The following is a 25,472-nucleotide window of genomic DNA, read 5'->3' on the forward strand; positions in this document are numbered from 1 at the left end:
CCCCCGGCGCGCGCCACTGCCACCGCCCACCACCTTTCCGGCCGTCGCAAAAGTGGCGTAAAAGCGTCGCCCTGTGCGGGGAGATTGAGGTAAATGTTGGGTTTCTCTGGGTGGCGGGCGGGAGGTGAGGAGATGGGGTCTGGTCCTTCGGTTCTGCGCGTCTCCCCCGCGTGAGACGGGGTCTCTGAGGAGGGGAGGCGCCGCGTGGGTGACGGGGGGGAGGTCTTTGGGGTCGGGGGCGGGCCTGTGCTACGGGCTGGCCCGGGGACTGGGGTGCCTCTGCCTGGCCTGTGTGCGGGTCGGTCCTGGCCACCCCTTGGGCTGCTTCCTTCGGGCTGGGGGCGAAGCGGTTGGCTGGGTCGAGAGGTGCCCTTGGCCTCCCTCCCCTTCCCTGGGTGTTTGCCGGCGAGCAGCCAGGCCCGGGTGAAAGTCCTGTGGAAGCCGGGCAGTGTGGGGTTGTTTGTTTTGGAGGACGAGGTGTTCTTTGGTTGTTTTCTCGGGGGCAGCAACCGTTCAGGCAGAGAGGAAAAGTGTGTAATTTTCTACGTTAGCACTAATTTTCGTGGTCGTTCGGGGCAACACTCACAGGGGGGACCTCCTATGTGACTAAGTCTGATTTCCTGATAAATGAATGAGTGCAAATCTGCCAGCTCCCAAGCTTATCAAGTTACTGCATAAGCCAGGCCCTGTTTGCTTAGCTTCTCCTCCTCCCACTGACAGGGCTTTCTGAGTCTGGCTTTTCACTGTCGGAATTTGCCTTCATTAAGCTGTGAAGAGTGGAAATGAGCGTTTGTTATTATACTAGTATTGATCTTTGGTTTATGTAGCTTATTTTCCCTGCCAGGTATGTGCATTGCTGGTGGCTTTAGAGATAGCTGTCATCTTCCCCTCTCTAGCTTCATTCTGCTAGACTTCACAACTAAGTGTTTTGGGTTCTTTTCTGCTTGGCTCTTGTAGATAAATTTTTCTTTTTAGTCTCCTTTACTGCTTCTCCTCTAGTTTGTGTGGGGAGTTATGTGTTTCTGGTTACCGGCCTTCAAGGGGGATGGAACACTGTGAGGGTCCTTGTTTGTGCTGGAAATGCTGTTCCTGACCTTCTCTGTTTTTTTTTTTCACAGCTGCTGCATGTGGGTGTCTTTAGGTTGTCTTTGACCAGCTAGAGCTCTCTAGCTTCTGCATGCTTCTTAAAAGTTGAATAGACAGTAAGCTTTCACCTGAACTAGGTTAAATTTGGAGAAGAAAGCCACAGCAAAACTGAAATAAGGAAAGTGATCTGAAAAAAATGCTTATAACTGCCTTTAGGTGGTTGCTCAGCATCACCAGAGAGGCAAAGCTTCTTCAAACCAGTTAAACTAAACCCACTACAAATACAAAGAAATCTTTAGTGCCATCAGTTGCTAAGCTAAAGTAGTGTGTGTCTGTTGCATACAGCTAGCTCTCCCATGAGAGAGATGCGAGGGGACAAACTGTGCCTTAGTCTGTAACGTAAGTCAGTGGTGTGGTGTAAGTTTCTACTGCTGATGAAATTTAGGCTGGTGGCTGCAGGATATTTGCTTCAGTAAGCAGCAAGGAAAGTAAACAAGTGCAACTTACCATTTTATAACTGCACTGAGAATGTTCCTATCTTTCCCTCAGCAAGTCTCCAAATATCTTCTCTAAGGGAGAACTCATATAAAATCTCCTTAGTTTGCTGCTGGCAAATGAAATGCTCCTTAGAGCAACATCTAAAAGTTCTGGTATCTTCAAATCTCATTTGTGCTCTTCACCTTCAGTATGTGTCAACCCTTTTTGTTGCAGGATCTTATGATTCTCCGTAACAGCTGCTACCTGCCAAATAAAAATTCTGAGGCCAACCAATCCATGAGCGGACATCGAAACATAAAGAGGAGATGTGGGGAGTCGCACCTCGAGTCCCCTGCAGGCTGCGGTCACGGTCCTGCCGCTGGATGCGTGTTAAGCAAACTAGTTCAGTTGCCTACACCTCCTTTGTCAAAGCACCAGCTGAAACGGTTAGAAGAACACAAATATCAGAGTGCTGGACGATCCCTGCTTGAACCCCTAATGCAGGGTTACTGGGAATGGTTAGTTGGAAGAGTTCCAGCCTGGATTGCCCCGAATCTGATCACCATCATTGGACTGTTAATAAATATATTTACAACTCTGCTATTAGTATATTACTGCCCAACAGCTACAGAACAGGTAAGTTTTGGACCTCTGACAGTCTTTGTTCGTAGTTACTGTCATTTCGTAGCAGTTGGCACTGCTTTCTGGTGGGCGCTCGTCTTTGGAGAACTGTTTGTTGTTGTCCAGCCTGCAGTTTTCATACGTTCAAGCTATTCCCTAGAAATGTGTGTGCCTCTGTGTGAGTGCCTACATGCAAAAAGAGCACATATGGATTTTGTGGTTAGCAGGCTGCTTGCAGAATCAAACCAGCAGTTCCTCTGGCCAGTGTGCACATATGAAATGGGGTCTGGTACCAAAATAGCTGTTCCGGTTGCAGCTGTGAGGACCTGCTGAGTGAAAGCTGCAGCTCCACAAGGCTTGAGTCTGTGTAGAGACAATTAAAGAAACGGGTTTGCAGCTGGCTGGCTTGCTTGCATGGCATGCAGGGGTTTTTGCCTGTTTACTTTTTCTTCTTGTGACTGGGTTAGTCACCTTCAGCTTTCTGATCTAGAGTTACCACACAACAAGAAGTGCAAGGTGACTCGATTGGCAGCGAGCGGAATCTGCCTGCAAGCCCAGCTAGAGTTGCAACACAGTGAGGAACTCGAGCTCAGAGAAGGGACTGAGCTTCAAAGTGGTGCAGTTTGGGAGAGGCTGGCTGCTTCCTCTGTGGCTGGAGTGACTAAACCCAGCTTACCAGAATAAAGGAGCACCTTTCTTCATCCCGTGTGGGCCCTGGCAGTTCATATTACCAGGCAGCTCCGAACCGGCTGTTGGGCACAGTGTGTTATGAGCTGTAGGAACACACAGTTGTCCTCTTGAGCAGCATGCAGGCCGAGTAGTCCGTGCTGTGAGAAGGCTGGGTAAAAGTCAGTAGTTTTTATTTGCTCTGAATGCACTAAAAGCTTCTGACCTGTCCTCAGGAGAACTGTCTTCCTGGGATTCTTGGTTTCAGGGGCATAAAAGTCTTTACGAGACATTTCAAGTTACTAATTTCAAAGACTTTTCTCTCACTAGTTACCTCATAAGCCACTTGAAGACTTTCATTTTTGTGCACTGTAAAAGTTTCGTTCTTTGAATATTGAATCTTACAAGCTGCTCATATCTGTATGCACTGAAAAAAATGAATTATATGGTACTTAAAATGTATTACATATCAAAGAGCTGGAGAATCTCTAGCTTTTAAAATAATCTGAATTCCTTCGAAACCAAGTTTCCCAGCTGAGGTTGGGAAAATGCTTCATAGTCAAGCGGCATGCAGTTTGTTTCCAGCCAGGGTCTAAAAAAAAACCCCACTTAGGTTGGCACATCCAACACTCTTCATCCCTGTTCCACATACGAGGTAGCAAAGGGATGTTTGCCTCTTCTAGAAATCTGCCGAAGTACATAATTTCACAATAACTCGTGGAATTTGGCAGGTGTCAGATAAAAAGTATTGAATTTGAGCAGTGACTACTTAGAGCTGCTCCTTCCTTTTTCAGACTATGGCACTGTATGGCCTGGTTTTAACTTGCAGCTTACAGCAGTATTATGTGGGGGCTGAGGCTTAAAGCCAGTTCTATAGAGCGACTTCAACCTGTCTTTATTTCAGCAACTTGACAGCTAGTATAGGCCTCTGAACCAGAGCATAATTTAAAATTTAGTTGTATTTTGGTAATTAAACTTCAGGATTACATGCTAAACTACGCTCAAAGCATCAGAAAGTCAGTGTTAGCTACAGCCTGTTGTATTAAAACACTGATTAGTGTTTAACAGTTTAAGAGTTACTTTGTGCTAAGTGAATGAGATTGTCTTTTCGCTTTAGCAGAAAAATAACTTTCTGCTGAGGTAGCTTTCAGCCTGATCTGATTTGCCATATGGCACTGCAGCCCTGCATGCTGGCTCGACAGGGAGGATGCCATCTCCGTGGTGGAGCTGTGAGCTTGTGCTTTTTAAGTGTCAAGTAGCTGGCTGAGGAAGAAAACGGGCCTTTGAAATTCCAGAAACAGATTTTTGTTTTTTTTTCGAAAGCACTATTGCTTTCAGATGTAAATTGTCTTTTCCTTGTAGCTCGGTCTTAGTTCTTCTTTTTTCAAAAGTGACTTGTCTCTTCCTGTTGATGGAAGGTGTAGCCAAGGGGATGTAGAGATCACTTATAGCCTCACTGGTAGCCAAAAAGAAAATGAGATACAAATAATTCTACTGCCTGCTTAGTTGAGGGGACCCTAGCTAGCAAAGTGCTGAGCAATGGAATGGTACCTTAATTTTTTTTAAAAAATAAAAATATTTGGATAAGAGTGTGAGCTCTGAAATATTATGCAGATACAAGTAACATCTAAATGGAAACAGCTACACTGGTAATGAAGGTAGCATTTATGAAAGAAGAGAGAGCAGTTTTGTTGTTTTTTTTAATAGAGGAAAAATTGCATGACCCTGAAGGTAACTTAAGGATTGCCTAAAAAAAAAAATAAATCTATGCATAAGCAGTAGAAAGGGTATAACGGGATGGAATTCTGTGACATCAAAACCTTGTCTGGATGTGGTCATCTGCTTCTGGGTGGCACGTTCTTCCCCTTCTCTCTTCTTGTGGTGGTTTGTGTAGATACACTTAACAGCAGAGCATGGTGCCAGCTTTTGAGGCAGAATGAACTGGTTTACTAAAATGCAGTAGCAGGAACAAGGTAAATTGTAGAAAGAAATATATTTGAGCTGATGTGCTACAAATGAGTCATGGTTGCGTAGACCAAAAGAAGCTGGACTCTAGAGCTTTATGAGAGGCAAGTCAGCTTGATTAAGCTACTTAGCTGTATTTGAACTTTATTGGCGTGGTCTGTAAAATAGAGCTGCTTATAAATGCTCACACTTTTATAAAGCGGGTCAAATGTGAAGGTCACAATCACAAGATACCCAATAATACCTGTTTTATGGATGTGTAAATTGAGACAGGCTGATGGCAACCTTCTGGCTTTTGTGATCATAATTGTTTATGCTTCAGATACTGAAAAAAGCTTGAATTGTAGTGTTTGTTCTAGCAGGGATTAGGTACTGTTTGTATTTCTGTAGAAACAGAAACTGTGATTCAGGATGTGAATATTAAGGGTTATTAACATAGGGTTGGCAAAACTGCTGTTAGCTCCTAATAGAAAAAAACAGTTGGTGGTGGAGGTACTGCACTGCAGAGCACTAGAGCTTTACCTGTCATGGAAAATGTAATGGCTAAACTTGAACTCTAAAAGTTTGAGCATTTGCAGTGACATGGTTCTCAAATGCCACTGCAGCCTGGTAATACCCTGTACTTGGCAGTGTTGTAGTACGTGACACCTCGCTGAGGTCTTGTGAAGATGAGCTCAGTGTTTGTGACACAGCTGAACGTTTTGGGGGCTAAAAAAGTTTTTGAGCTTCTTAATCACTTGGACAAGTGGTACAGACCCCTGCTGGCAATAGAAGCAAGACAGGAACTTAATTGTGCACCACTTTGCAAAGGTAGTACTATATGTATATTTTTTTTTTTTTTTTTTTTTTTTCAGATGTACAGGGCAGCTTCCTGCTTTAGAAAATGTGCTGTACCCGTTAAAACAGAAGAATTACAAGTTTAGGTTATTTACATTTCACATGTCTTAACTCCCTCTGCCTGTCCTTGCAACGGCCAGCTGCTTAAAGGTCCATGAATGTGATGCAGAAGTGTGTGCATATGAAAAACTACTATATGAGAGTGTAAGATAGGTCAACTTCAGGCTTTTTTTTCTTTTTGTAAGGCTTAAAAAAAATCTTTTACTCTCATTGACTTTCTTAGGCACCTCCCTGGGCATACATTGCTTGTGCATGTGGCCTTTTCATCTACCAGTCTCTGGATGCAATAGATGGAAAACAAGCAAGAAGGACAAATAGCAGTACTCCGTTAGGAGAACTTTTTGATCATGGCTGTGATTCACTTTCCACAGGTATTGTCATTTTTAATTGAAGTATGAGGATTAAATGACTCTATTTTAGGGATCAAATCTGGAATTCAGAAAAATGTTTCTTTACTGAAGAAGAGGACAACTGATACTGCTGAATGTATAGCTTTTCAGTCAACTTTCTTTCCATAGACAGTATGCTTGATCAAGTGAATGTCTTTTCTTGTATTGCACTAGAAAAAAATTAATCATGTCAGTAATTCAATCTGAGTCAGCACTCTTCTGTGTGTGCTTTATCAGAGGCTTGGTTCTAAAAAATTTTCTGTAAGAAGTTGTCAAAAAGCTCTTCTATATTTTAGATTGAATCTATATAGTGATTTCAAAACAGGTATGAAGCCTAAAAAATGGCAAGGTAGAAGTCAGAGCTTTAAGATTAGAATCAGCAAGACCAGTTCCTAGATGTCAGAGTTCATTGAGCCAATCTGAAGTTTAACCCTGTTGCGAAAGTAGGATCTGATGCTTTTGGTTACTTAAATTCTAAAGCTCTTATGCTTTAATTTTTTATGAATGCTTTATCAAAGTATTAAAGGGTGGAGGGGAAAGCATAGATACCTTATGAATCTTGAATGACATCTTGGATTTTCTTAGTGACATCATAAAAGTTCAGAAAACGGGGAAAAATATGTCCAGCATGTCTTAAGATACTTGAGAAAATGCCAAAACTCTGGCTACAGGCTGCAACTGCACAAGTCACTCAAATCCCTTGATGTCTAATCCCATTAAGTCCAATGTCCAGTGTGGGAGACTAAGAAACCCTCAATATTGAGGATATAAATTTAAATATACATTTTATGGTTTGTACTTTTTTTTAAATGGAAGTGTTAATCTGTTGTGTCTGAAATTAAACACATCAGGATACCTTCATGCTGTCTCTCCATCTCTGGGTCCTTTTTGTTAGATTTGTTTCTGGTAATCTTTGCATACATACACACTTTATCTTTTTACTATGTGACTGATTTTCTTCTGCAGTATTTGTGGTTTTGGGAACTTGTATTGCTGTGCAGCTGGGAACGAACCCTGACTGGATGTTCTTTTGTTGTTTTGCTGGAACGTTCATGTTTTACTGCGCACATTGGCAGACGTACGTCTCTGGAACGTTGCGCTTTGGCATGTAAGTACCTTGGCTGAAAATAAAACTGAAAGTTAGGCTGCTTTTCTGTCTAGTTGTATTTTGTGTGATTGTAGTTCATATCCTTAAAGCAGTAGTTAATTATTTATATTCATATATACACACTTAGAGCTTGTGGCAGCTATTAACCTGTTTGATCCACAATTAATACTGAAAGTAACTTAGCTTGTTTTAGAAGTGGTAAAATACCCTTTTGTCCTATTAGTTAATTAGGAGCTTCTGATGTGATTTAGACCTAAATAAATCAGAGGCAGTACCTGATGTTTCATCCCCAAGCATAGAATGCTTTTGTCAGATGGTGGCAGTCTGGCTTTAGTATTCAGTTAACTACCTACCTCTTGATTTTGCTTGACTTGTGATGGTGTATAGTTAATCTTCACTATTAACCGTAACTCTTAAAATACAATGTATTAATTGACGTTGTGTTACAATTTAAAGTTCTGAATCCCTTTTAGTTAGTGTAGACCACGATTCTGTCAATAATGGGACCAAAATTGCAAAACCAAGAAAGAAAACAGCCTAAATCCTGTTTACTGCTGGGTGAGGGTAAGCGTGGAAACAGAACACAAGGACTTGGTGAGCTGTGGGAACCTTAATGTGGAAATGTATGTTTGTTCTATCTTTCTGTTCATAGGTCTTGCAATCTAACAAATATTTCAAGTAAATTACTGCAGAATGATTTTGCACCTGGAAACCTCTGCAATTTGTCCTTAGTTTGCATGGGATTTTGAAACAGTGCTACAACATGTACCATTTATTTACAATCTATTGTTATTGATCTATAGATACCCAGATTCTGCTAAAACATTACAATTACGAACCTCTTGTCTATAACAGCTCTTACTGACAGAATACTAATGCAGATTCTCTTGAGAAACTTCTGTTTCTGCTCAAAAATGTAAGATGACAGAGCATTTTTCAATGTCTATTGGAGGAAGAAAAGAAAAAAAATCTAGATCCCTGTTCTAATCCTGACTACACCAAATCAGATAGAATAGTTTCAGTCAATTCTCTGATTCATTAAAGTAAGGCTTCTGGCTCAAATCTTGTACTGTTTTAGGCTTCCTACTTTCATGCCATACTGAAAGTCTCAATACTGAATGTTTTTAGCTCCCTTTGAACTTTACAGGGCCCTGATAATTAGTTGTCCTGTTATCGATCAAATTACAAAAAAACCACGGCTTTGGCATGTGCTTGACTTTACAGATGCAAGTATCAAACCCACCTAATTTGCCTTTGTGCCTCGGACAAATGTGTACATTACTCTTGGTATTCACTCTAATTTTTGCTTTTGTGAGGAGTATTTATATTTTGGAGATGGCATTTCGTAGAGGATACTATTGTTCTGCATGGCCTTATGATAACTGATCCATCAATATGTAGCTGATTTAGAGAAGGCAATAAGCACATAAATGTATGTGTATCATTTTAGATGACAGACACCACGGTGTAGTAAACACATTTGTTTCTTCACTTGCCCCATGTCCTAAGGTTAATAGTGACATAAGCTGACATTCATTTCTTTGGCAAGAACTCTTGAGATTATGTATCCAGTTAACTGATTCTCACTGTCTGATACTAGTTTTTTCTGAAGCTTTCAGACTGAAAAAAAAAAAAAAGTCTATATTTTATCTACCCTTTCAAATTCACTGGAGTGCACAGGCTTAGGTATTCTAACTTCTGAATAAGTGGAATCAGAGACAACTGTTGAAAGGAGCCAAAAAGGCCTTGGTGCACAGTAGCTTTTTCCTGCCTGTGTATCCTAAGTAGTAACTATGTCAAAAATACACTGAGGGGGCTGTGAACTGTAGTGATGTTTTAGGAGATGTGACAGCATTTCAAACTTGCCTTCCATTCCAGTGAAGCAGAAAGGAGCACACAGTTGGTTATCACTTATAGTGTTCTGTGATGAGATTATCCAAGAAATTGTATTTCATTAGACATCAACTCGATAAGCAAATTGGAAACAGCTCAGAAGAGCAGCAGACTGCTAAAGGGAGATTAGTATTTCACTTGTTACACACAGCTCAAACTTGAACAGGTAAATGTATAATCAACTTGGCTTGCTGAAAAAGTCCACTGTCTAAAAAAAAAAAAAATTAGTGTGTCAAATTGAGTGTCTGCTTGTGGAACAGAATGTCTGATTCATATGTGCTGTCACTGTACGAGCCTTGGAGCTGTGCAGAGTGCCCTTTGTGCCAGACTCTCTGCTGAGCAGGAGTGTTCACCCTGAGGGAGGAGGAAATGGGATTGCTTCTGCTAAATTCCTAAGGAATATTGCAGGTGGAGTAGGAGAAGTATTAGTTTCGTTGTGCTCAATTACTGAATACATCAACTGTGCTGGCTCTCTTCCTACTGCCAACTTCAGGGAGCTGTGCTGCACTACTCCAAGACTGTAGAATAATTAGTTGAGGTGGTAAGATCCATCTTTAAATGATCATATAACTTTATTAGATCTTGGCAGCTGCTGTAGACTTTTTCAAAAGTAACTTGAGTTGGTTAAATAGCTCACAAAAATAGCTAGAGGTCAGTATTGCTTAAAAATTCCCCATGAGGAAGGAGGAAGTGTCTCAAAGCAAGTTGGGCTGGCTACAGTAAAAGTCACTATAGTAATATCACCAGTACGAAAGCAGTAGGGAACAGCAGAGATAGTTGTGTGCAGAAGTTTTGTTTAAGAACAAACATCCAGCCTGGGAGTGGGCTCCTGAAAGAGCAGGAATATATTGCACATTTGAAGAAACTAAAAGGTGATTCTGAATTGCAGGAGAACATTTAATATTAAACCAATTCATATACTTCGCTCTCCTGTTTTTCAGCACAGTTACTGGTTTATCTGGCTTGTGGACTTGTGCTGTGGTACTGAATGAGCTTTGTTTCAGGCTTAATCTTGTATGGGTGCAGCTGTGCCATAACTGGGCATCTCTGGTTTGGAAAAAGTGCCTTTTGCTTTTGCGTATCACAAAAATCAAACTGGCAAGCCCCAGTGGACTTCCACACATCCATGTGGAAGCAGATCTAGTATTTCAGAAACATGCTGCAGAAACCAGAAGCATTAGGGAATATGGTGCACAAACCCTGAAAAGAATTTGCCTGCTGTTAGCTGGAGCCCAGTTGTGATTTATTAGCTCTGATTCTTCCAGACCCAAACTTACTCCATTTGGATTCAGTCCTGCACCTGCTCGCTGTGCTGGCTTCAGGATTAGGAGATGTCTGTGTTTATGCAGGTTCAGTGCTGTATTCAGCCTTACAAGGTCACTGCACAGGCAGTCTTACTCTGCAGGACCTGTCTCAAATCCAGGATAGTGAGAAGTGAAGCAAGAACTATTAGTCTGTGTCAGATCTGAGCAGGTTCTGCACTGCAGCCTTCTTAAGAAATTGGAGGCACAGCACAGCACAGGTACCTTTGGCCATGCTGGACGTGGGTGGAAATGCTAAATTCTATTTTAAAAACCCAGTGACACGAAGGTGTTGCTGCACCATGGTCTCCAGCATTTCTCCTATAAGTTAGTGCATTATTTGGTTTATCCCAGCCTTTCTTAGTTGAAATATGAACACTGGTGATAGTAGAAACTATAGGGGGGTGTCTGTATATAGATGTGTAGATATATACACACACAATGAGAATAAAATCAGTTTCTAAGGATGCTTGATAAAAGCATATCAGTAAATATGAGTGGAAGGAGCGGGTCTTACCGTCTTCCATATAACTGAAAAATTAACAATGTTATTTCACTGTTGGAATAATAGTCCCTAGAGAAAGCAAAAGAATTCAGGCTGTCTAACAAAACAGCCCTTATTGAGGAATGTTGGAGAATTTGGGGAACATTCTTCTTCAGTGACACTGTAGCAGTTGTGCATGAGCAAGAGCCCACTTGACAGTGCTGTGGTTTAGGAAGAGAAGAAGGTTAATTTGGTTAACCTTTGGAGCACTCCTTCAGTACTACCACTGAGGTATAAAGGAGAGATTAGCAAATGAGTCCATATTTCAGAAAGCTGCTAAAATGAAGCCTTCCTCTTTAGCAGTTAGCAGAAAAGGTTAGTGTGTTGTCTTGGATAGATAATTCACACCAAATATCAAAATATAGTGATGGAATCCTTCCAAGTCAAAGTTTAGCACATTGAGTTCTTGTTCTTGGGAATGGCTTCAGGATCTCAGGATTATGGTAGGAGATAAGGCAGTAATCTGCATGATTATAGGGCTTAAAACTTTCCATTTTACAAGTTTTTCCAACGCTTCAAGAACTTTTAACACCTTGGTTATTTGCAGAGGAAAGTTTGAAGCTCAGTAGAGTCTCTCTTGATGTCAGGGGGGAATTGGTTTCTCTACACTTGCAAGATCTTGTATGTGTTGAAGTATCATTGTGGTAGATGTTAAATTTGCTGCTTGCAACCTGCTGCCTTCTCCTTACCTCAGTGACTTCTTGTCACCTGCCAGCATTTCTGTAGTGCTCGGTGTGTGCCATATAAAGACATAAGTGCCTTGTTACAGCATTAATACATACAGCTGAAATTGCTGACGGCTGACAGAAAGGATGAGGGGGGTTTTCCACATCATGATCCTCCTCCTCTTCCTTTCCCTCTCTCAAGTCCCTTAACAGTGTTTTAAGCCAGGAACCAAGTGGTCATGTGCAGAGATGCTGCAGCTGATTTTTCTGCCTTTATCATTGGAAGAAGTTCTTGCTGCTCTGTGAAATATTGAGGTTCAGCATAACAGGGTGAAGCATGTGGCTACTGTCTGACCTGTACAACTTTTAATCTATGTTAGTGAGCAGCAGAAGGAAAAATTTACGTATCATTGTAAGTGTATTACAAGGAAAGGACAAAAGCTCATGGCTCATTTTTAATATTATTTTTACCTCAACATTAATTTCCTGTAGCTGGAAGCAGTTCTAATTCATGTAATCATTTCTTTCTCAGTGCAGTTTGTTTTATTCAGGCTGTTTGTATTTCATTGCGTTCAAGTGAAAATGGATTGGAATGAGTTAAGATTAAACGCTGTAATAACGTTTAAAACCAACCATTTGGATTTCTAGCATGTGACTTTTAGCCTTTTTTCTCTTGTGTTGTGATGATGAACATTCTTTTCTTGCTGCAGTGGTTCCCTTAAGAAAACAGTCCTTTGTCTCATGCTCAGATTCATAGTTCACTGCCCAGTCTGAGTAATCCCACTTGCATGCTTAGTAGATACAGATAAGACAGATGGAAGAATCATCATTTCTCAGACAAGAGTGCTGCTACACAGAGTATTAAATAGTAGACAGAGCCCCGGTGAGTTTCCCAGCCTCACGACTTCTGTATTCTGACGAGGCGAGAGTACTTTTGTCTGCTGTGTTTTGCTACACAGGAATGTTGCAAAGAATTCTGTATGTTGGGGAGGAGGATGGTACATTTTTAGTTTCACACAATACTAAAAAGAAGCTGTGTTAGATCAGCTGTTATTGGTAGTGATTGACTTGATTTCAGAGCGATCTCCAGCCTAAGTATCTGTTTCCTGTTGTTCTTGGTTCGCTTTCTCAAGAAATCTCTCAACTTTGAATCAAATGCTTTTGCTTCACCATTTTGGACAAGGGAAGAATTGATTGCAGCTGTCTCTAAATTCTGAAACTTGATTCAGTGGTGGCCCTTGTAAAATCTAACGGCTTGTTTAATCCAATAGGACCTTTTGAGAATGGCACAGGGAATATGCTCAATAAATTAGCACTGACAACAGTATATTCTGAATGCATGACTAATCAGTTGCATGTTAATTGGCTCAGGACTCTCACCAGCTTGACAAGAGAACCCAGCAGAGCAGACAGCATACAAAAATAAGACTTGTCACTGCCAACTCTGAGTTAAGCACATGCCGAGGTCGATGGCCCTCTCTTAAGCTTTCCTAGATAATACACGTATATAGCATGTAGAGTAACAAAGGGAAAAAAGGAAAGCAAACTGCTTTCAGCAAACTGCAAACAGCAAACAAAAAAAAGGAAAGCTGTTCAAAAGTACCACAGTTAGTTGAATTGTTTGTAGATGTGACTTTCTGTATTCCCTAAAATACCCAATGTTACCTTTTCTAACTATATCCTGTATTATGTGCTGTGAATATTAAACTGCAAATGCTTAATTGGACTGAAATTCAGTGTGTCCCCTTTCATCAGGCATGGCACTTGCACACTGTTACTGCACTTTTTAAGCTCTGTCAGTGTGGTCACAATGAACTTTCTTTCTTTGATGTACCTTTTTAATCAACTGGCATGTTACCGAGTGGCAGTCTGCATGCTTCTGTTCCAAGCATACTTTGATCAGCACTGCAATAAACAGGATCTCTGTTATGGCTGAATCTGTTACTGCGGATTTATTTTTTTTTTTAAACTAGATGGTTTGAAATTTTAATTTGATCAATTTAAAAATATTTTAGTTATAAAATTCTATAAATTTGCATTTTACACCATAAGGGGTACCTGTGGTAGTTGTGGCTCTGGCCACAGCATATTTTTTCATCCCTTCTGTCAGGGGTGAAAAATAAATGTATACAGAACAGAGTTCAAATACCACTGCGTAGGGTCCAGAGCTCACTTGACTTCTGTTAGTGTTATTTATCAAGAAGCCAGGGAGTTGTGTGAGCAGGGAGGTGACAAACACAAGATGCAGTCTGTGCTTCTGCTCTACAAAAAATATGCAGTATAGCATTTTTAGATGAAGAATGTAGACATTCAGTGTCATTTGGAGATATGAACATGGGATAGGGAGACGAGAGTTCCTGGATTATATTTGATTATGAACTTTATTTGCTGTGACTTGGAGCAAGGAATTTAATTATTTTTCTTTATGGACACACTGATGCTTGTGTTTGTCCATGTGTTGAAGTGGTACTGTAAAACAATTGTGGAAGCTTTGAATGGAGTTTTTAATATGTAAAATACTGTGTGGGTTACAATATTTTTGTCAGTTCATTAATACTCTCATTTTTTGTGGTCATTAATTACCTTCTTCTGACCTACCCTTTAAATTATCCCCATGTTGCACAGTAGCTGTCTGGATTTTGTTATTTACGCCGTGACTGAAGATCTGTTCTAATGGCTCCACTTAACCAAAGTACTCAGGAAAATGTTTTGAAATGTTTCTTTCCCTCGCACATAGATTTGATGTTACGGAGTCTATGCTCTGTACAATAGCAATCCAGCTCCTCACAGGAACTCTGGGGCCCTGGTTCTGGAACTATACGGTAAAGTGAACGTTAATGCTCCCTGGCAAGTAATGGCATGGACTAAGCAGAGACAGCACCTTTGTCATGCACATAGTAATTGGTCTGTGAAAAGGGTATTTCACAAGTGCTTTAATATGAGGGGGAAAAATGTTTGCAAAGTATGAATGAGCAGTAAAAAAAAAAAAAAAATCAGATCTGACTGGAAATAAATATTTTTGAAAGCATGCTTTACTTGATAACAAAGCAAAAACCTGCCGGTTAAACAGAAAAACTTGCTTTAAACATTTATTTTTGTTTTGTCACAGTTCTGGCTTTGCCTAAATGATAGCCAGGGTTGTGGTTATACAGCTCTGTAAGTGCAGGTGTAGAATAATTTTGTTGGAACTACTTTTTAAAGTTGTAGAAACTTTGTTGTTGCTGTTTAAATACCTTTCCACCAGAAAAAAGAACTGCTTGGCTAGTTCAGGGAACTGTGTGCTGTGCAATAGCTTAAAAAGTCACCAGTTATGGTTAAAAATGCCTGTTTTGAGCTATGCCACTTCATCCGTGGAGTCTAGTTGCTTAACTGTGCTTGCAGCTCCATCGTCAAGTAACTTCATTTCCTGGTTATTTTCAGAATACTTTTCCTTATGTCTGTGCTAAAAATATCCTTCTCTAGTCTGGCTTACTACTCTTTAGAAAGGACTTTCTCTTCCTTCTTTCAGCTTTTTTTTAATACAGTGTATATAGGTGGGATTTCCCCCCCCCTTCCCCCCCCCCCCCGGTAAAATGATATCATTAAAAGTGAGTAAGTTGCATTCGTTGAAATTTCTCATAGTTGCTGGATTATTAGCCAGAAGTTTCCCTTGAAATAGTTGAGAATATTAAGAATAGCTGTTTAATAGCCTCTTTTGAACGGCATCAGATTTTAAGTAAGAGATTGTTTGTTTACATACCCTTTATTAAACTTGTATTGATGCAAATTATGCTGTTCCTTTGTTTTTTTCATGTAATGGTTCAGCGCAATCTCTGCTTTCATGAAGCTATTAGAAAGAGTCCTTAATTACCGGCTCTACTTTAGATCCAACAGTATCAGCAATCTGGTAAATCATGGTGTATGTCATATCCACTGCCATTCATCTGACAGTTTGAGCCAAGTGCCAGTTAGGCATTCTCTGAAGGTAGTCAGATGACATCACTTTTAAATACGTTGTTGACAGTCTATGAAAGGCTGGAAATTCTTAGTGTCAGGAAATGGTAATGTAGCAAGCAGTAACTTGAAGGAAGGAAGAGCTTTAATCAAGACTTTAGCCTGTTGTGATAATAGCATTATGACTCTGAGAAGTCATTTAGGGAGAAATAAATAAATTTAAAAAATCCCTTAGTACTGGAACATTCAGAGATTTCCAAAGTCACCCGTTGGTATGATAGTTATGTGAGAGGAAGCAACTCAAAATTCTGTAATGAAGGTGAATTGTTTAAAATGGATGAGGACAAATTGCTATCTAATGGGGGAGAGGGAGGAGTTGTGATTCTCTGCACAGGTGATGGAGGTGTCATCTGTAGACCCACCTATGGTCTCCACCCTTGGAAATGATGCCTTTGCCATTCAAGAAGAGATTTGTTTTACAAATAAATGCGGTGGTTGGTAGGAGTGGTGTGTGTAGTGGGTGAGCCAGGCAGAGGATTTTGTCCCTTTTGCTCCGTAACAGAATGCCAAATGTTTGCTTGTGACAAGTTCCCTCATGCACGCTAATTTTAACCAGGTTTTAGGCATACTGAATTGCAGAATAGACCTAATTATCTTAAATACTTGCATATGTAGTTTCAGATGCCTTCTGGCGTCTTTATTTTTAATCTTAACTAATACATAAAGATGCTGCTGCTTCCAAGTCACTCACCCAGAACATGCAAAGCATCACGCTTATTTTACACGGTTTGAGGTCAGGTGGTAGAGATTCTTATTTCAGTATTGCACCATCTCTGAAATGGTTAAGCTACAGGAAATATGTATTCACGCTATTCTTTATCTGATAGCTGTTTCATGTGACGAGCATTTGTAGTGAGAAAGTATAATAACATAGCCCTGCCTTGAAAATACGACATGATCTGGCAAAATACAAAGTGAATAGCTTCTGATTCTCTCAACACAGATAAAGCTTGTACTTACATGTGCTGGGCAGTGAGATGTCTTTAGTCATCGAGAAGAAAAAAATTCTTAAATTGTTACTGAAGTTTGCTTACGCCTTTAGCCCATGGAGAAATTATTGAAAAGAACACGAAAGCTTTAGATGGTGGAAAACAAAAAAGATTTTGGTAATCGAGTTAAAACAGGCTTACTCTAACTTGAGGTGCAGAATTCTAAAGAGCTGCAGCCCTGCCTCCCTCCTGCAGCTCTGCAGTGTCACCCTTCAGTACTTGTACTGCTGGAATGCGACTCTTGCTTGTAATGTTTTACCTCACGTGTTGGTGTTTTTTCAAAGATCAGACCTGGGCAGTTTTAATACAGCTTAGAACAACCGTGCAGAGGAATTGCAAATGAAGGTGCTTAAGATGATTAAATCTGGAAAATACTCTGACTTTTACAGGAAACGAAATGTTAAAATAATACTGTTTCTGATAATATTCTGTTATGTCAGGAAGCAAGTTCGAAAACTAGCAAGTAATTTGCATTGAAGTTTGGCATGACAAGGAAGGACAGATGAAGAATAAGCGGTGTTGTGTGTGCAGTAAAATCGTGGCAGTCTCACTGCCAGAGCTGGAGCAGGCCCTTTGGAGCTCCAGTGGGCGTTCTGCTGTCTTGTGAATTTAGGTAAACAGAGCGAGGGATGAAATGTGCATTTAAAAGCACCACTTCTGTTATTTCCTGACTTTATCTGCATTAAAAATTAGGGACTCTTGTTTACAGCCTTCAGTTAACAAAGGTAGCTGGTGCAGTGTTGACATTGTTTGACCTAGTCCCTGTTTGCTGTCCTCAGTTCTGCAGAGCTGCTGTTTGCTATTTTTTTTCCCTTATGTCAGTTTGGTGTAGAATCAGTATTTTTTCAGGGTCATTTTCAGTTGCTTTCCCAGCCTTGCAATTAGATGTTCTGTCTTGGCATTTTTAGCTTGTTAAAATATTGAGTCTTGGTTCTTTGTTGCTTTGTCTTCAGTGTCTGATCTTTGTTCCTGGTGATCTTAAAAACTTGATTAAGGTTCTTCTGTTTATTTTCTAGAAGGTGAAAAAGTCCCTGGTTTATTTGAAGAAGTCATCTTTGGAACTAGACTGCTTTGTGTCTGTTGAGGAACTGTTATAATAACTTTACGTCCATCTATTGTAGCGTGGGCGCGTCTTGGGGGAAACGGTTTGTTTCATTTTCTTCATTTCATAGGTATTAAGGATCCACCACGTATTGTGCACAATGTCTCTGTATCATCCTAGCAACATAAACTGTTTGGGCAATGCTGACATGACTCAATTTGTCAGGAAACATCAGGCAAAAAAACTGTCAGGTTAGGGGAAGTGTGGCTCAAGTGATTGCTGAAAATATCCCAGTTAAGAGGCTTTAAGAAACCCCCCTACTTGAGCTGCAGAATTCATGCTGCTAGCTCTTTCCATTTGTTGTTGTTTTGTTTTTTTTTTTTCCTTAGGATGTCCAATATAGCATTTAAATGAGTAAATAAATACAAATATAAGGAGAAATAGAAACAGACTTTGAGCTGGCTGATTCCCTTCTTGTTTTGAAATATTTTTGCTTTCCTACAGTTCTGCTGGTGGTACCAGGCTACTGGTTGTGTGCAGTATTTAAATGGCAGGGTGGGGGTCTGCAGCACCTCGTTTTTGATCTCCCAATGCTGTGGGTTTTTTCTCCTCGTGGTACTTATCTTTTTGCATTGAAGTGAAAATATTTTTCTGCTATTAGTTGATAAATCATCCACTGCTCCAGTTTGTGTTTTCTGTAGTCCTTATCATAGGAAGAGGCACTCCAATGTGCAGTGGAACTTTATGTGGAAAAAAAATGCAGTACTAATTATGTAATATTTAAGCAGGAGTGTTCTGACCCTGCTTTGCAAATAATTTCCTTAGCCACTAAAGCAAGCTAAATGTATTTTTCCTCCAAAGGCCAGTGTGGGTAGTGCAGATAGGCTTTAGTCAGTCTACAACCAAGCAGCTTTCCATGCAGCCCTGCTTTTGTCTTGTCATTTTATTAGGTACCTTCCCAGTTCTACCAGAGTTTAAAACCAATACAGTGACTGAGGCAATTTATGGATTTTTTTTTTTTTTTATTACTAGCACATTTTATCTTGAAGCAATTTGTAAATGCAAGTTAATCATTAAAAGTGCACGAATGAACGTCCTCTAGATCACCTGATGTGTTAAAATTTTCCAGGTAGTGTCATATATTACCTTTGCTCAGTATCTTTCTTGACAAAACCATTGTTGCTTTGTTTTCTAATTGCATTCTTTCACTTTTTTTTTCTTTTACTGTGTTACATTTTAAGGGCTCTTTTAGGACTTTTATGAATGCTGGCAGCAGTCCACTTGGGTTACATTTGGAAGCCTTAACTCATTCCATTTAGTCTTCCTTTTACTCCCCTGTTTAAGTCTGTAGTTGCACAGTCACTTTGACTCAGCACAGTTTTGTTCAGCTGCCAAAGGAGTCAGTGCAGACCTTCCACTGCCCTCTCCTTTGTGGCTGCATCATTCATGAGGCCACACAAAATGGATAAGGAAAGCTGATACGCTAGAGATGGGGACAGGAACCTTTCTTCTTTTTCTGGAGTCATTTTAGTGAAGGCAGTCTCCTGATCCAGTTGATGGCACGTGACTGTAGTGCTGGCACAAGGGAGAAAGTGAGACTGAGCAGGTGGTTTTGGGGGGAGAAGGTGGTTGGTCTTTATTGAAGCTGGGATGACTACTCCTTTTAGCAGCAGCATGGATTTAGTCCAGTTTATGCTGTAGTTGCACAGTCATTTTAAATTCAAGTTAAATGAATAGAACAACAGCGGGCCTCTTTTCCCTTTCACCCAGATTCTGTTTCCAAATGTTGTTCCCTTTTGTGGTGTAGCTTCAAGGAACTGCCTGTTTGGATTCCTGTGTTCTTAGATTTCGAAGTAGTGGCCATTTGACATCCTGCAAAGAAAATTCACTGCGTCAGCCATGTACACTACTGGTGTCAAGCATATCTTTTAAAGTCATCTAACAGTGGTTTTAAGGAGCATAGGCTGTCCCTAGTCTTTTTTCATCCTTGGTATTAAGAACTTAGGCTTTGTTTAGGTGTTGAGCTTCTCACTTGGTCTTAGGTCTTTGTCTTGTGTCTTAAGGAGCTCTTTGGTGTTTAAAAAAAATCTTCTCTTTATGTAGAGTTGAAGTTAACTCATACTTGTTCTGCAGTATAAGATTCTTATAAGTCAGGGAGGAGTTTTTAACCAAATATACTTGCAGTTCATTGCTGAACCCTTTCCAGCTGCCTGATGCCATTTTTATTTGAGTTGGGGAGGACAGAACTATGGGCAATGGAGCAAAGGTTGTACCAAGTCTGTGTAAAGAAGGTAATGCTGTCTCCCTAACCCAAATCCAGGCACAGCTTCCATGGATTTGGTTGGTCTCCCAGTTTTGTGGAAAAAGTTTGTCTTTCAGAATGCTTTGTCTTTTATGATCTGATTTTTTTTTTTAAGTATATGACGTTACTTTATTTAGCATTAAGATCGCTGCTGCCAAAAGAAACCTGTTTTACTGTTTAAGGAAAGCTATAAACTTGAGTTGCCTATGTTAATTATTAGTCATTGTTTCTGTGAGCTTTCTCAGTTGCTTTATATTCTTTTAGGTCATTCACAGTAGTAGTAAATTAGGCTAAAATTCATTCCCACTTAACCTGTGCAGGTTCCCTAAGCTCCTTCAGCCCCTCCTCAGTTGGACACACAGAAAGCACATTTCCATGCTGACTACAAAAGCCAGGAGGAAGCAATTTGCATTTAAGCAGATGGGTTTTTGTAAGTCTTTTCTTGCATAGCTGAGCATTTTTACTTTTTCTTGCAAGGTAGCTCAATGGCTCAATTTGTTTTTATGAGGACTGAAAAATAAGGATTTTTAGAACATTCTTTCATTTTGTGGAAGTTGATTTTATTTTTTTTTTTTCTTCTTCCCCCCCCCCAGCCAGTTCTGACTGCCTTACAGGATTGTTATAGAACAAATCGGAATATCGGAAGACCTCTGAGGTTATTTCCTGTGTATCTCGTATCTCCCTGCTTGGTGTGGTGGAAAGAAAATGTACAAAGAAAAGACATTTAAAGCAAACTGTTGTCTTACTGGAATCTTTTCTAGATTTCCTCCAACGACTTTGGCTAAACTTTCCCATTATATGTTAAGAGTCTGGCTAGTTTGTGGGTATTGATGTTCTCCCATTTTTTATCTTTTACGCTCCCCTCTGCCGCTTCACTGCTTATTTGCTTTATAAGGGAGGGACCAGTGGGAGTTTGTGACAGCAGTAGTCAGGGGTTGGGTGCCTCATACCCTGTCAGCCTCCTGTTGACAGTGCCACCACACACTGATTCTGCTGGTTGTTCCATAGGTGCGTGTCCTGCCCTTAGGGAGTGTTTCAGAAAGTCTCTGAGCAGATGGAAAGGTGAAGTCAGTCGGATGCAGCGTTTTTACACTGAAAGCAGCAACCAGCATTTAGAGAATCCATAGTAACATAAGAGATTGCGTTGATTACCACATACTGTTGCCCTTCTTGCCTTAAACTTTGGGGGATGTTCTACGTGGGACTTGGATCCAGTATTACAATTATGCCTTGTGCATATTGATTTGCTGCTGAAACAAAATTTGTATTTTGGCCAGACTGAGGATACTCAAATGAGAGAACCTGCTCCAAAACCGGAACAAAGGCTGTGGAGAAAACTTGGTGGCACGCTGATCTCATACTAAACTTAATTATATGGTCTTGGAGCTCATTTAAGGCACACAAGCAAAAAAACCAAACCAAACCAAAACAAAAAAACCAACAAAAAAACCCCACCCTGAACCATTATTCCCTGATGCCTTTGTAGTTGATATGAACAGTATTTTTGTGACAGCAAAGCATGTATTTGCAAGAAGCAATTTTGAGTCTTTCAGGTAGAACTATATTGTTAGAAATAAGTAGTATGACATAAATATCTCAAACTGTCTCAAAGGATTATTTTTGATACAGATTATTTTTGATAGGAGATAGTATGATACACCAGCAAGTCCATCCTCTTTATATTTCACCTGTATTTTTCTTTACTTCTATTTCTGGAATTGACTTGTATAGCCATTTTTCCCCCTTGCTAGCCCCCAGACTTTTGCATGCTCTTTTAAATAGTCTTAAACTCAGTCTTTTCTATAAGCTGTTCTTTCTTGCATTTCTATAAAACATACAGCTATGCTAGAACCACAAGTGTTTTCTCTTCTGGCTGCACGCTAGAGACTGACTCGTGTAATCTTTAGCAGTGCAGCTGACTGCCGTTTACATTTGTGTAAACTCTGTAGGGATTCATGTTTCTGTTTAAAGTTTGATGCTATCAGAGAGAGCATTCATATTAAAAAATAGGATAAGGGATAAAATAGGGATTAAAAAGATCTCTTCTGAATTTTAGACTCTGAAATAATTTTTTTTTTTTGGTGGGCAAGGTTGAAACTGAATATTTATTTCTGCAACCAGCAGTGGTCAGTTAAAAGAAGAGTTCCAACTGTTCCTTTTGACAAATTGGGTTTTTATTGCACTGTGAAATGAAACAAAAACTATAGCACAGCATGGCTCTTAATTTTAACAGTAAAACTAAAATATATTTTTGCTTTCTAAATTATTTATAAATTTTGCCTCTCGTTTTCCTCAATATTTTGGAGTTTTTATACTGTGCATGATAGAGGAGAGCTGCAGAGCTTGCGAATAACTGACTTGAAATTGCTTTGAATAATGTTGCTTTTTTTGGCTTTTTGTACCTAATCAGAATTGATGTGACTGAAGTACAAATCTTCATAATAATCATGCATTTACTGGCAGTGATTGGAGGACCACCTTTTTGGCAATCTCTGGTAATTTTGTTCATGTTCTTATTTTATCCTTTTTAACAATCTAATAGACACCTGGCAGAACTATCTGCCTGTAGCAGCACAGTTTAATTTGCGAGGGGAAGGTCTCGCTTTTCCTCATGAATGGAAATATATATTCTTGAGTATAGGTCACGTGGCAATAACTATTCTGCTTTTACCAGTTATTGAAACAAGCTATTATTTCATATATTCTATTTGCAGGTAGAAAACTATCAAACATTTCATGAAATTAAATGTACCTTCAGTGGAGTCCAGCTTCCTTTGAGAGAGCTGGCCAAAACTGGAATGAATTTCATGTGATGAGCTAGATCAGTGATGGAGAAGTACTGAATTGGATTGATATTGGGAAAGCTTTTGGAGAGCAGTTGGTAACCATCAGTAGATAATTTAGCCTGAATGTGGCTGGCAACTCTTATCTGTACGGGAGGGAAAAATTGTCACTACTTCTTTTAAAATGAAGGTCATCTTGATGAAGCAAGCCGGCTATCATGGGCTGGCTGCATATAGATCCTGCAGATGTTACACAGGCTCACCATGCCACGTCAGCGGCAGTTCATGTGCTGTCATAAAGTGACTATATTTGCATTTCTGAAGCCATGTTCAGCTATCCAAATGGCGTTGTCCAAAGAAAAGCATATACTTGCATATATAAACTTAAAAAAATAAATTTTTGGAAATAACAACTAGGGCATTGACTTCCTTGCTGAGTATTGATCTTGTTTGTGCACTTGTTAAACACAGTTCTTAAGGTGAATAAAGAAATCTTGCTTTGCATTAAAACCAAGAGATGGTCAAAAATTACTGGAACATGTCACCCCAAATTGATGGATTTCTAATCTGCTTCATATAACTAGAGAAATGAACCCTCTAACACTAGAGAGTATCTAGACAAAGGAGCTAACCTTGGCTACCCCAATTTTGCTACATGTGCTTTCAGGCTTACAAAACCCACCCCCCAGATTAATTATGTAAACTTGAGAGTAACTACAATTTAAAGAGAATGAGTGTGAATAGAGCTAATTCTTAAAAAAAAAAAAAAAAAGGCTACAAGTCAGTTTATTTGTGCCAAGCTTTTGCAGAGATTATTGTGGCCAACATCCCCATGCAGCTGCTATGCTGTATTATGAATAGGGATTTCCCAATTCATGTTCCCAGTTTCCTTTTTTCCTTTTTAAAAAAAAAGGGGAAAAAAATGCTGCCACAGCAACCTCTGGCACAATTCAGTGCAAGCTGATGTTTATGTGAGCTTAGAAATTGTTCTCTTGTGTTATTACATACCTTAAATAACCTGTTTCAGTGAAATCTTGAAATCTGTTAGTTCTGGGTTGTGGCAGCATTTGGCTAAGTCAGCTCCCAAAAGATTAAACTATTTTGAAGTCTGGTGGTGGATTAATGAAGTCATTTCTCCAGAGAACAAACTTGATGAGGTTTCCAATGACAATTAGGAATTTTTCTTTTTCACTCAACTTGTTGGATTTTGTGTTTTATTTAGAGACAAATATTATTTACTGTTTGCAGAGCAAAATATATCACACAACCTGTCCTTACTCCATCTCTCTCCTCAGTCCTTTAGTATTTTATGCGACAGCAAAATTGGTGATTTGGTATTTTTAGTTTGATTCTGTCGGGGGGTGGGGGGGATAATGGAATAAAATGTGGTTGTATACTCAAACATTCCACTTTCTTATGCTAACATGTTAAAAGGCAAACAATCTGAATAGGCTAAATGCAGAATTGTGTATTTTGTCAATTGTTGCTTTCATTAGCTTTCTCTTTTTTTCCCTGAAATGGTGTGTACCTGTACTGGCTTCCTTCTTTCTGTCAGTGTAGATTCTCTTTAAAGCGTGTTAACATGCTGCCCTGCAAGGCTCCTGGAGCTCGGTAATTTCTGGTGGATGGTGAGTACGACTGCAGCTGCAATCCTCATTTGGAAAATGTGAGTAAAGTGAGCAAGCTTAGGTGCAACTTGTTTGATGCGTTATATAGAGGGATTTTTCTGGTTGAAGTGAGAAAAATGCTGCAATTGCTTGAGTTTTCATTCCACAACGTAATTGCTAAAAGCATAAACACTTCATGAATATAAAGCAAGCTTGGGTTTGGCTCACTGTGAGTTGTTATTCCTCTTGCAAATGTGACTGAAGTGTATATACATCCAGCTCTAAACTGCAGCTGGGATCCCGCCTTGTGAGAAGGACTCCCGGCATACTGAGCTTCCCCCTGGCTCTGGTATTTGACTGGGAGGTAGCCGGGGAGAGTTCCTGGAGGAAGCACCCCTGACCACTTATGGATGTGTAGTCTCTTACGCACTCTTCACTGCCACTTCCCTAAGCCCTGAGCTGTGCTCTTTGCCTGTCTGTTTCCTAATTAGTGTTATTATTATTTTTAAATCCCAATTCATGCTGCACAAAACTGATGGCGTCTAGTCTGGAGGCCTGTCATTAGTTTTCTGGCAAATGATTCTAGATTCGCTTTAATCCAGACTCTGGCAAGCACTTGTTAATCCATTCTTTGCCTGCTGCCACTTGTTTTTATAATGTGCATGGTTTTTTTTCCTCAGACAAAATTTGGAATGCTGCCTTTACCAGGATGTACCTGTATTCAGAAGCTCTCTGTGCAGTGTAGCCTTTCTCTAGATCAACTTCAAAGGGTTTAACAGACAGCATAAGTTACCTGCAAAAGATTTGACTTGTGATACTTCTCTGCATTATTGATGTTTTCTTGTGAAGTTCTGCCTGCATCTGACTTTTGGTGAAACCTGTGCCAGTAGGGTCAGAATAACGGCATGAACTGTAGTGATACATGGAATACCAGACAGGAAAATCTTATGGCTTGCATTGTAGTCTCCTCTTACTTAAAAAGTCAGGGGCTACAATGCACTTATATAGGAAGATTTCCAAGTACAACTCCCTCTCTCCCTTTACTCAGTTTTTTTTTTCTTTTTTCTCTGTGCTATTTGCTTGCCTTTGCTGCTCCCAACTTTTCGCCTTGTTGCTTTGCTTCCATTTTGTACGCAAAGCAATT

The 25,472-nt window shown here is 39.9% G+C and overlaps 1 protein-coding gene across 9 annotated transcripts in view; it reads left to right on the top strand.

Moving 5' to 3' along the window:
- Positions 1-25,472, top strand: part of CEPT1 (choline/ethanolamine phosphotransferase 1) — a 31,980-nt gene that overhangs the window by 784 nt on the left and 5,724 nt on the right. For 2 of the 9 annotated variants that reach the window (XM_026864557.1, XM_026864556.1), the window contains exons 2-5: positions 1,798-2,199; positions 5,936-6,083; positions 7,068-7,209; positions 22,349-22,433. In XM_026864557.1, the coding sequence (XP_026720358.1) occupies positions 1,804-2,199; positions 5,936-6,083; positions 7,068-7,209; positions 22,349-22,433 (771 nt within the window). In that variant the 5' untranslated portion in view covers positions 1,798-1,803. The other 7 variants (XM_026864560.1, XM_026864552.1, XM_026864554.1 and 4 more) reach the window with 7 other exon arrangements.

Source organism: Athene cunicularia (genome assembly GCF_003259725.1).
Source record: "Athene cunicularia isolate RWA chromosome 26 unlocalized genomic scaffold, athCun1 chr26_part2, whole genome shotgun sequence".
In the NCBI taxonomy this organism is placed as follows: Eukaryota; Metazoa; Chordata; class Aves; order Strigiformes; family Strigidae; genus Athene; species Athene cunicularia.